The 12226-nt window shown below is 41.5% G+C and overlaps 1 protein-coding gene and 1 long non-coding RNA gene across 2 annotated transcripts in view; one reads left to right on the top strand and one right to left on the bottom strand.

Moving 5' to 3' along the window:
* Window positions 1-609: 609 nt before the first annotated feature.
* Window positions 610-5577, bottom strand: LOC108235838 (ankyrin repeat and SOCS box protein 12). The gene is made up of 3 exons (XM_017416087.3): window positions 5493-5577; window positions 3861-4631; window positions 610-2134 (listed from the first exon to the last, which is right to left on the bottom strand). The coding sequence occupies exons 2-3, from the start codon at window positions 4624-4626 to the stop codon at window positions 1983-1985; spliced, it is 918 nt and encodes a 305-aa protein (XP_017271576.1). The 5' UTR covers window positions 4627-4631; window positions 5493-5577; the 3' UTR covers window positions 610-1982.
* Window positions 5578-6284: 707 nt separating this feature from the next.
* LOC119617910 overlaps window positions 6285-12226 on the top strand; it is a 6883-nt gene continuing 941 nt past the window's right edge. The window contains exon 1 of the long non-coding RNA XR_005234364.1: window positions 6285-6617. This is a non-coding gene — a long non-coding RNA (uncharacterized LOC119617910). The remainder of the gene's footprint in view (window positions 6618-12226) is intronic.

Raw genomic sequence — 12226 nt, 5'->3', positions numbered from 1 at the left:
GGGGAGGGGGGGTACATTACCAGATGAGTAAACATGCTACTATTTTACCCCAAATTGATCATGAATAAAGAAAATTACCATGTTATTCATGTAAGATGTTTTTTGTAAATGGAAATGATGTGATTTTATTGGGGGGGCTTATAGTGATTGGATCAGATTATTGGGGGGGTCATAACCCCCCTATACCCCCGCAAATTACGCGGATGCCAGAGATTACCGATTATATGCCAAATTCGTCCCTAAATCTTCCTTCCAGTGCCGTGAAATCAAAAATCACAAATCCATTCATTAAAGAAAGAGACCAGGGACTCGTCATCTCAAGATTGAGATTAGAAGAAACATTTGCTCCGGACTTTATCCCACAGATGCCAGGAGAACAGGAAATGTCCTTAGAAAATACTAATTTATCCTTAAATCTGCCAAACGTTAATGAAGATCAGGGAGTCTACGGGTTAAGACCGGATGAAACCACATTTACTCCTGACTTCATCCCAGAAATGGCCTCAGAAGATACTCATGCAACCCCAGATCTGCCACAGACTCCTGTGGACTCAACAGGCATAAACCCTTTTGTTAATACTCGGATATTCTCCAAGAAATACAAAATGGTTCAGGCTTTTCCTTTATTTCATGGATGCTATAGCATTTGTCAGACCCAAAATGTTGGCGAAAAAAATGTTAACCAGCCAGAGTTACAGGACAAACAACATGAAGCAATAGAACAGGAAATGTCCTTAGAAAATACTAATTTATCCTTAAATCTACCAAACGTTAATGAAGATCAGGGAGTCTACGGGTTAAGACCGGATGAAACCACATTTACTCCCGATTATCAGACCCAAAATGCTGGCGAAGAAAATGTTAACCAGACAGAAAATCATTACAGTTCTGAGCCAACAGAAGATGTTGGACCAGAGACGGGTGAAAACACGACATCACCTTCTCCACCAACAATCAGAGCTCAAACTGTGTCTTATTTACATTGGCTTAGAACTTTATTCCCACGAAACAGAGCAGAGTTTTTTCAGTCATTAACAATAGTTAATAGAAATTCAAGACACCTTTTTCGGAATTTTAACCTTCTTCTACAGCGGGTAGCAATAATTTCAGATTTGGTCTTTAGGATTTCTGATGCATTGACTTTCAGAACCCAACCACAAACAGAAAATAACTTTTCCACTGCTCGTGATTCCCCCCAGAATCCAACCAACAACGTTGAAGAGGCAGAGATAAATTTGCCTTCTGGAGAAATGGCATTGGAAAATTCAAATTTATCCCCAACTGCTCGTGATTCCCTACAGAATCAGAACAACCAACAATTTAGACAAGAAACATCTGTTTCTCCTCCCAGAAGAGAAGCCCCTTTATGCGTTGTTAATTTTAATGTTAATATGCCAATAAATATTAATATTGGGCTACCGAATATTGACAATTAATCTTTTCAGCCTTCGCGCGACTGTTTTCCTGTTTTTCTTTATTATTTTCATTACTTTAACTATTCTGTATGTTTTTCAGCATCTCAGTTTAACAAAGGTGAAAACTTTTTATCAAACATGAAATGAAAATTCTATATTCATGGGTTTTCTCCAGGTACGCTGGTTTCTCCCACAGTAAAAAAAAAAAAAGAAACAGAATGAATTCACTCTAGGTGTGAATGTGAATGTTTGTCTTCGTGCAGCGTACAGCAAAAGGCAATGGTATTGGTACTCCCACTTGTGGGACAGGGTTCAAATCCCTGTGTTGCCCTGCTTATGTTGACAAGAGAAAAGATTTATTAAACTTAAACTAAGTTAGATAAAGAATTTGGTTTATAAAGATTACTGGTTAAGTAGACACGTGAATCAGGGACACGGAGCGTATTCAGGCTTTAATCTTATGGGAGGACAAACAGAACAACACATGGAGCCACTTTAAGACAAATGTGGTCAAAAGCTTTCAGTTGAAACAAGAAGGAATTAAAAAAAAAAGACTATCTTCTTCATCTACAGAAGAGTGACTGGGACCGCTTTATATTGCAGGAAGTTTTTAAGACTTGTTGGCATTTCCAGCTGGTCGACGAGGTGGATCTTGTCGATCTTCTTTAGGTATCTTCGCACAGCCAGTCGGCACTGAGAGCTCAAGGATTTGGGATTTCCTGGAGGGGAAGGGAGAAGGGGGACGGGGGAAATGTTGGTTAATCAAAGGGAACGTGCTGCAAATCAATCAGAAAATGATAAGAGGAATTTTAGACGGGGAAACAAAGAGGGCAGAAAAAAAACGAGTGGGAACGTTGCCTTCCAGCAGCTTTAACATCATGTTTCTGATGCAGAGGTCCATTAAAAATACACAGCTGTTCTTCACTTTAATAGTTTGAACCAATATATTTAAAAACATTCATCCGTGTAAAAACTCCCACTGTGTTCTAACAATTAGGACTTTATGGACTAAATTTCAGCTTCGTTTACCAATAAGAACTCATTTTAGGATATATTTCTTAAAATATTTCAATTTTTTTTTTCAAGTCACAAGCTGAGCACCAGTTCACATCCTGCAGGGTGTGGGAACTGAAATAAAGTGGTTGGTTAAGTGTTCACTCCCCTTGGCATTCTGTCTACATCGCCAATTCAAAAAAGGTAGGACGTTGTGTAAAACATAAACAAGAAAATATCACAATAACTTGCAAATCTCATAAACCCACATATTATTCACAGTGGAACATAGTAAGAGAATAAATACTAAACTTAAGATATGTGCAATATGTAAAAGTAAGTGATACGAATGGGGAAGCAGCTGGAGCAGCATTTAGTAACTGATTAGGTTAAATGGCAGCAGGTCAGTTAGAGGACTGGGGATAAAAAGGGCGTTTTAAAGAGACTGAATCTCTCAGAAGTAAAGACGGGCAGAGGCTCACCAGTCTGAGGAAAACAATCTAAAAATTGAGAAGACTGAGGAAATGCTGGTGGTCTCAGCTGACACTGCAGTAAAAACAGATTCTGTTCTGAACATCACTGCATAGACTGAGGAACACTTCCACAGATCACTCTGACGTCCACTAATGCTGATTAAAGCTTTATGAGGCAAAGAAGAAGTTATATGTAAACACCATCATCTTCTCTTGACCAAAGCTAGTTAAAATGAACTGAGGCAAAGAGGAGAACTGGTCTGTGGTCAGATAAACCAAAATTTGAAGCTTTTTCTTTTTTTTTTTTTAAAGAAACCACAGACACCACATCCTCTGCACTAAAGAGGAGAGGGCCCTGTGAGCCTGTTATTAGCTCACAGTTCAAAAGCCTGCCTCTCTGATGGTATGGAGGTGCATTAGTTCCTATAATGTGGGCAGCTTACACATCTGCTAATGCCCCATCAATGCAGGAAGGTATATGCAGGTTTTAGAACAACATATCTTATCCAGATGACATTTTTTCAAGAAGGCCTTACACATTTAAGCCAGACAATACTAAACCTCATTCTGCATCATTACAGCAGCGTGGCTTTGGAGTAGAAGAGCCTGACTGCTGACCTGACCTGCCTGCAGTTCAGACCTCCCACTGAATGAGAATGTTTGATGCATGATGAAACAAAAAAAAATCAGACAAAAACGACCCAGAGCTGTAGAACAGCTAGAATCCTCCATCAGACAAGAATGGGGCAACATTCTCCTCAAAAACCTGCAGCAGCTGCTCTACTCAGGTCCTGGATGTTTACAGACTGATGTTAGGAGATTTTTCACAGTGGTGAACATGGACCTGTACCAACTTTTTAGAAATTTGTTGCTGACATTAAAAGCTCTTATTTTTTCCTTATAAAGTCCATTTTCTAAGTTTAAATATTTCCTATGTTTACTGTGTTCCACTGCTCCTGGTAAGTTGGACTTTCAGTACCTCTCTCCCTCAGAAGCAGCTCCACAGCTTCGTTCTGCTTGGTGGACTTCTCTATGATCAGCGTGGGGAGGTACACATTGGCCCCGAAGTCGATCAACAGCTGGATGTACTCCACGCTGCAGCCGTGCCTCAGGCACATCTCCAGCACCGTTTTAGGCTGCTTGACGGAGTTCAGGAGATTTGTGTCGCTGCAGTTGTAATCCGGGTCCGCCCCGAAGAGGAGCAGCAACCTGAAGCACTCCATGTGTCCGTAAACGGCCGCCAGGTACAGGGGCCCGCTGATCACCCTGGCGCTGGAGGTCCACCACAGTAAGATCTTGGAGCGAGAGTTCACTTCGGCGCCATGTATGAGCAGCTGCCTCAGGATCTCCACGTCGCCTTCTCGTGCAGCAGTGAGCACCGGAGAGCCGTTATTGGACGGGTTGCCGTTGGGGTTGGCGCCAGCTCTGAGGAGAGCTAAGACACAGTCCAGATACTTCCCGCGAACAGCTGCGAACAGAGGCGTCTGGGCTTTGACGTCCACGCACTCCACGAGAGCCCCGTGAGCTAGCAGGACCTGCAGGCAGCTGAGGTGGCCCTTGGACACGGCGGCGTGCAGCGGGGTGCCTGCGATGCCCCACCCTCCCCGGCAGTTGATGACTTTCTTGTAGATCTCCTGGCAGAGCATCTCATCGACGAGTCGGTCATCGTTTTGTAGCACGGCGTGCCGGAGCTGGGAGATCGCGCAGCTGTTTGCTTCTTCCTCACGGGTCCGAAGCTGGAGCATCGAACCTGCCGGAAATGTGGAAACGTCAGAGAACAACCATTACACAAACAAACAAATGAGGCTGCCTGTTAGCAAAATACCCCATGCACTACTGAACAAGTTTTAAAGAAAGATGCATAAAGTAAACACTGGATGAACACCAATAAATGCAACATTTAAACATTCATTCTTATTTTTAAAAGTCTCAAAATGTCAGCTGAGCTCTAAATTTAAATTGGACCAACTCCACATCAGCACCAGTCTCATGATCAGACACAAAATCCACAGTTTAAAGTTAAAAACATAACCTTAAACACCTGGTAAACAAACCAGCTAGCTTCATTCTTTGTGCCAAACTTCACTCAAAATATGCAGGATTTCATGTTAAACACCCTCCTGGCTCGTGGACGTAAATGATTATTTACAATCTGGGGTTCCTTATTCATGTTTAACGGCTTCGGGAAAATTCGGCATACAAGTCGTTGTTATTAAATACCTGAGAGCTGAATAAAGAGCTTATTTCAGGGTAATATCTTCTTCCATCGTATTGTTCTGGAAGAGGAAGTATGGCAAAAGAGCGACATACTCAGCCTAATTCTGATGAACTGCATCTACGACGAACTATGTTCTTTATTCTACAATAATTGTCCATCACATCCGCGAAAACGTAGCAATGTTATAAAATGCTAGGTTACAATTACAGCAGCAGATATTCGGATGGAGACCAGAGCAATTTTGCTCGTACTTTGCTAAAGCAACCGCCGGTACGTCCAGTGAGGCATAAAGTAGCGCGTTTTATGTCAGGGTTTAAACATTTACTTGGTTTCAAATGAGCTATATCGACTAAAAGAGTCAGTTTGGTCATATTTTTTCTCCTTATGTATTACCTCCGAGGAGCCACCATCAATTGCTTTCTTCTTTTCCGTTTCTTTTCCTCTTCCGTGTTTTGTTTATGTGGAGACTCTTTACTGCCATCTAGTGTTCCGTTGCAGAAACTACAATACTGTCCTGAATATGATCCTGCCAAGAAAAAAGACGAGAGGCGGCCGATACTTTTAATGTTTTTAAATGTTTGTTTTGTCCGTTAACAAATTAGGCTTCTGTAGATTTTATTGAAATTTAGGAAAGTAATCATTGGCTGTACATCTACAAGCGTTCAACTTTCGGAGTCAACATGACTGAAGATGGTATCAGACTTAAGCAAACAACAATTGCTATAACTCAGTCAGTTTAACAGACATTGAGCTAAGATTTTGTGTGGTGGTAGCTGAAAATCATTCCTAACATATACTTTGAGTGCTACACATGGTTCGACATCTTTGCCTAGCACTGGCATTAACTGTTGTAATCTGTTGGTTTTTGGTTTGTCTGTTAGCAAAATATCTCACGAACCCCAAAATGAATTGTTATAAAACTCTCAAAAGTAATCATTGGGTGTTGTAATGGCAAAATTTACTATAGGGTAACACCTGTTGTTTATAAGTCCTGATTATGTTATGACTTCTATTCCAAGTCCCATGGGTTCTCACAGAATGAACTTGTTTATAGGAATGATGTTGAATTTTCTCCTCATGGGAACCAGACTGACTTGCTTTCCCCTAACTCCTCCTTCTGGTCCAGTATTTCAATATCTTTAATAAAAGCACCTGTGTTTACTTGGGGGGCCAGAGCTTGGATTCGGAGCTTCCCTGTTCAGACCTGGGACTCTGATATTGATTGTCTTTAATATTATTCTATATTTTGTGCACAATATATAAACAAACCTGTTTGAGTGATTTCATCTAACAGTGCCTGGAAGTTATTTTTGCTGCCACGACAGTTTGGTGCCGTGACCAGTTTCCCTCGACTGGACATCCGAGGACGTCGGCGAGCGCAGTGTTTTGGTACCGACCTGGACGCAAGGCTCCAGCCTCAAACCTCGCTAAGGCTTTAAAAGAGAAGAGGGCTGGCTCGTCGGTTCGTCCTTGGTTTTCTCCAGCGCTGGGATCAACGAACTCTAAACACTGTTATTGGTGAGACACTCCCTCAGGCTAATAAATTATTTTCTAAATTTTAAATGATAAAATTTGAAATACGAAGGATGCTGTAAGCTTTTCACCTTGTGGGATAGAGATTGACCAGGTTTTTAATATTACAAAGAAGGAGAAAAGAGAAAAAGAAGAAAAAAGTAAAGGAAAAAAAAGGAAATCTTTGTAAAATTAAAGGGTTTGTTTCTCTTGTTTTTTTGTAGATACCTAGAGTGGTGTCTGACAGAGAAATAATATACTTATAGAGGTTCTTTTTCGGCTTGAAAAAGCTGAGGAAAAAACTATAGAGTTTTTGCAGGAGCTACTGGTTCTAGGAGAAATCCTAGAGAAGACCTTATCGGCGCATAAGGCAGGTAGATTTCTTACAGTTTTGTTTTTTCTAAAAATGGGGAACCAAACCTGTAAGGATAACTTAAAGCCCTTTATAGGAAATAAAGGCCCCTCTTAAAGTGATAAGAGGCAGAGCGGTCACAAAGCTGATGTTGTGAATTCTGTTAGAACGTTAGCAGTCTAAGGCGGGTATCCCACCCGATTTCAGAAGAAATGGGTCAAAGTAGCTCCCAGGTCAGATCTCCCCCACAGGGCGAATTGTTTGACTTTATGATAACAAAATACGGTGAAAAAAGTGTGAATGGAGTGAATGAATGGATAAAAAATGGCATTTTTCCTGCAGACGGCACATGGAAGCTAAATGTTTTGAAAGGGATAGAAAGAGAATTAAAAAACAGAGAAAATAAACTGAGAGAGGCAAAACACACACAAACAAAAAGTCTGCTGCAGCTTGAGAAACAGAGAGAATGTTTGGAATGTTGGATGAAAGAGAGTGAGAGCAGAGAGCGGAAGAAGCATGCTAAAGAAATGGCTGGGAGTAAAGATAAATCTGGGGTGATTACTGGGCGACAGGAAAATGCTTCTATCTCTTTAATGCAATCTGAGAGTGTTTCTGCTACTAATGCTGTAACTACAACAGAAAAAATGAAACCCCCACCTTATAAATGTCCTAAAAATTCTGCTATTTCTTTTTCTGTTTCTGAATGGTTGTACCCGGACTTGAGTGCGCTGTCCATCTTGGATCCTGACCTTGACGCCTACCCAAATCCACGGCCCCGACAAGCGAGACCTCCTTCTCCAACTCAGGGAGCAGCGGCTGCACAACCGGTACCACAACCTCTGGAGGACAAAGCTGACCATTCCTGACCACAACCCTCACAGATGGCTGAAACCCTTCAAGCATCAACATCAGCATTTGCAGCGACACCAACAACTCATGCCAAGGAGGAGGCAGAGATGGACATGCCTGATGATGTTGATGACGAACACTATAGTGATGATGAGGAGGAAAGGACTCATCATCTGAAACGAGTGGCAAGCCTAATACATGGACAAAAGGGAAAAAAGGAAAGCAGTATCCGACCTGGTCAACATAATCTCAGATCTAGAGACAGAAACAAGAGACAAACAAAAAAAACTGATGTGTCACCTGAGTTAAATGCACCTATGGTCGAAGTGATGGGACCAAAAGGTCCAAACATTGTCTTCCGCGCTTGGTCTAATCAAGATATTGAAGACGCTGCAAAAAATCTGACTGATCCGGCTCACTGTGGAACTGTCTTTGCTGATCAGCTGACTGAATTCTGTCGTGAATTTCGTCCTACGGGAGCTGAACTGAGAAGACTATTAGCAAAAAAACTTAAACCCGCAGAATTGGCAAAAATCTGTGCCTTCTTGCCAAAACCTGAAGAGCGACTAATAAACATAGACTGGGAAGACAATGACAATGACACTTACAAGACGATGGTTAATCAACTCACAAATTCAATACGAGCTGTGTTTCCTGTCAGAATAAACATGACCTCCATCTACACATGCAAACAACAACCAGAGGAGAGAACTGATGACTTTATTCACCGATTGATGGAAGTGGTGACAACAGATGGTGAGCATAACGGACCGGATCACTTTGGCAACCAAATCCCTCCTGGAGCCTGGGAAAGCATTACCTGTGATGCTATTATTAAAGGGCTACTTCCAGACATTGCAGAGGAACTGAAAAACTCCTACGTGGGTTGGGCTGAACAACCGCGTTTGGAAGACGTGAGACGATACGCCAGACATGCACAACAACTGGTGGAATCTCGTATGAAAGCAGGAAAAGAGAAGAGAGAAAAAGAACTGCATCTTGCTGCTGTTACAATGTATTATGCTCAACCGAAAAGAGGAAGAGGTCAGAACAGAGGCCGAGGGCGTGGACGCCGTGGCCGAGGGAGAGGCTTCGACATCCGAAACAAAGATGCTGATGTGTGCTACCATTGTGGAGGAAAAGGTCACTGGAGAAATGAATGTCCGCGAAACAACAGGGCCGTGGCAGACTGACTAGGTGTGGTGTCTGAGGGTGAACTGACTCGGACAGTGCAATTAACAAAGGGTGATGTAAACCACACACACACACACATGCACAAGTAGATTTGAGTTTATTGAGTGAAAATGTTCCCACAGCTAAATGCAATGAAGACACGCTTGCTGAATGTCATTCACTGAATAACACTCCTGATCATTCTCTTCCTGATAACAATGAGCAATTGTAGTGTGAATGATTGTTCTATGACTTCTGTTTCTTGCAATGAAGACCTGCTTGCTGACTATGATGAGACAGAGGTGTTAAAGGGCAAAATAGATCAAAAACAAGAAACTTATGCACAGTTCACATCTGATGCACACAAAGCCTTCCCCACCTTTGAGTTAACAATTTTGGAGAAAAAAAATTCTTTCATGGTTGATTCATGAGCAACTTCATCAATAATAAGACAAAATGAATTCCATGCTACACCAAAACTTAGTGGAAACTGTCTATTCTGTTTCTGCTTCAGGACAAGTGGTAAAAGAGAAAATGACTACACCTATGGTGTGTAAAACTCCTGAAAGAGTCTCTTTTAAACATTCTTTTTTGCTGTCAGATATGTGCCCAATTAATCTTATGGGATGGGATCTGATGTGTAAATTAGGCATTATTCTTTACACCGGAGGGTGTAAAAGTTGACCTACAAAACTTGACTCAGACAGCCTTGCAATTTGATTCATCTGCTGTAAATTTTGTTTATGAATGGAAGCTTCAAACATCAAATTCTTCACTGCAACTTGTGGGAGAAACAAAAAACTCGGTGTCTCCTTTGTCAGATTTAAAACATCCCGATGACTTAAGCTGTCTTTCGAAAGCTTCACCGGAAGCTTATCCTGAGTATGAAGGAAAATGGTTTTGCACTTTGTCTGAAAACCTGTCAGTATCTAACCTGTTCTAGAACACAAACGTCTCAGCTGCGTGTGTGACTCTCACAGAGGAGCAAAAGAAGCTTTTCTGTGTTCCTCAAAGTTACCCTCACATTCCTTTGGCAAAAGCACAACAAACTGAATGGAATGATGTGGGATCATTTGTGCATGCATGTCAAAATGAAACTGATTGGATTATTTCATCAGCTGACCCAAGTGTGATTTTTTTCTGAGCGACAATCAGTGTTAAAAAAAAAACATTACATTACACAGTGCACTGTCAGAAAACTGTGGAATTTATCCCACCAACAAATTCAAATTCTGAAGCATGCTTTTTGTCAGAAACAGATCTGTCTTCACGACCTAAAGCGCTATCTGAAGTTCCCACAGACTTTTGGGCAAAAACCAAATATGACGTTGGTCTAATTAGAGGATGTGAACCAGTGGTAATTACCCCCTAAATCTAATTACCGACCATGTCAAAAACAATATTCCCTCAAACCTGAAGCTGTTAAAGGCATTAAATCAGTTTTTGAGGCTCTGCATTATTGTTCCCTGTAATGATTCTCCAGTTCACTCACCAATATTTCCTGTGAAGAAAGCTTGCATTCCTGGTGAGAAACAAGAGTGGAGATTTGTGCAAGATCTTAAGTTGGTAAACAAAGCGATCATGCCACGTGCAGCTATAATGCCAAATCCATACACTATTCTGTCTCAGATCCCTTCAGATGCACAGTTTTTTTTCAGTTGTTGATCTTTCGAATGCATTCTTCTCCGTTCCTGTGCATCCAAACAGTCAATTTTGGTTTGCTTTTGAATTTGAAGGGAAACTGTGGACCTTCACCCGGTTGTGTCAGGGGTTTTGTGAAAGCCCCACTATTTACAATGATGCTTTAAAAGTTAGCTTGGATTCATTGAAGCTGACCCCTGGTTCTGCTCTCTTGCAGTACGTGAATGACATACTTTTATGTAGTCCAACTAAAGAGCAATGTGAGAAAGACACAATAGCCCTGCTGAAACATCTTCATGCTGAAGGCCACAAAGCCAGTCTTTCTAAACTTCAGTTTGTTCAAAACAAAGTAATCTTTTTTGGGTCAAATCATTTCTACAGAGGGCAGAAAAAGCTGCTCTCTCTTCACGTGACATTGTGGGATATGCAAATCTCACCTTGCTGGTCCCACATTCAGTATCGATGATACTACTGGAACAGAAAACTACACATCTTTCAGCTGCGCAGTGGCTTAGATACGCTTCAATCCTTTTAGAAATGCCTAACATTACTGTGAAACGATGTATTATTCTTAATGCAGCCACTCTCTTACTGACTCCAGAAGACGGTGAACCACACAACTGTGTTGCAGTGTTGGAACAAGTTTGTACACCAAGACCTGATCTAACTGATGTACCCCTTGCTAACCCTGATTTGATGTTGTTTGTAGATGGCTCTGCATCATGTGATCCTGCTACTGGACTTAACCATGTTGGCTTTGCTGTTTGTTCTCTGCATGAAACGCTTGTTTCTGGCTCTTTGCCTAAACACCTTTCTGCACAAACTGCTGAACTGATAGCACTAACAGAAGCATGTAAACTTGCAGCTGGTAGGTCTGTCTCTATTTTCACTGACTCCAGATATGTTTTTGGTGTTGTTCATGATTTTGGTGCTTTGTGGAAACACAGGAAATTCCTCAAAGCTGATAGGAAAAGATTTCTGTTTGCAAGTGTTAATCTCATGTTAAATCAGATGACCTGATTGCTCAGGGTAACAACAGAGCTGATGCAGCAGCGAAACTTGCTGCACAGAGGCCTTTAACAGTGAACTCGCTTCACACAGACTCACCGACTTCCCCCTCCCCTCTCTGACATTGAGGCTCTGCAGACTTTTGCTTCAGCCGATGAAAGAAGAGTGTGGAAAACTTCAGGTGCTACTTTCAAAAATGGATTGTGGATAGGTCCAAATGACAGACCGTGTCTTCCGAAACATTTTTTTTTTTCACACTTTGCTAAATCGACACATGGCCTTGACCACGTTTCTCAAAGTGGTATGTTATCTGCACTAAAAACTCACGGGTTTACAAAAGGATTCAGTGTTTTTGCGGAAAAATATTGTCAATCATGCATGATCTGTGCTACTCACAATACTGGACGTGCAACAAAAACTTCACAGGCTGCTCAACCACGGCCTGACAAACCTTTTGACTACTTAATGATGGATTTCATTGAACTGTCTCCAGCAGAAGGGAAGAAATATTTGCTTGTTATTGTTGACATGTTTAGCAAATGGATAGAAGCTTTTCCATCAAAACATGCAGACAGTCACACAGTCACTAAAG

Source organism: Kryptolebias marmoratus, linkage group LG17, assembly GCF_001649575.2.
Source record: "Kryptolebias marmoratus isolate JLee-2015 linkage group LG17, ASM164957v2, whole genome shotgun sequence".
Lineage (NCBI taxonomy): Eukaryota > Metazoa > Chordata > Actinopteri > Cyprinodontiformes > Rivulidae > Kryptolebias > Kryptolebias marmoratus.
This window is presented reverse-complemented; position numbering and strand designations above follow the sequence as displayed.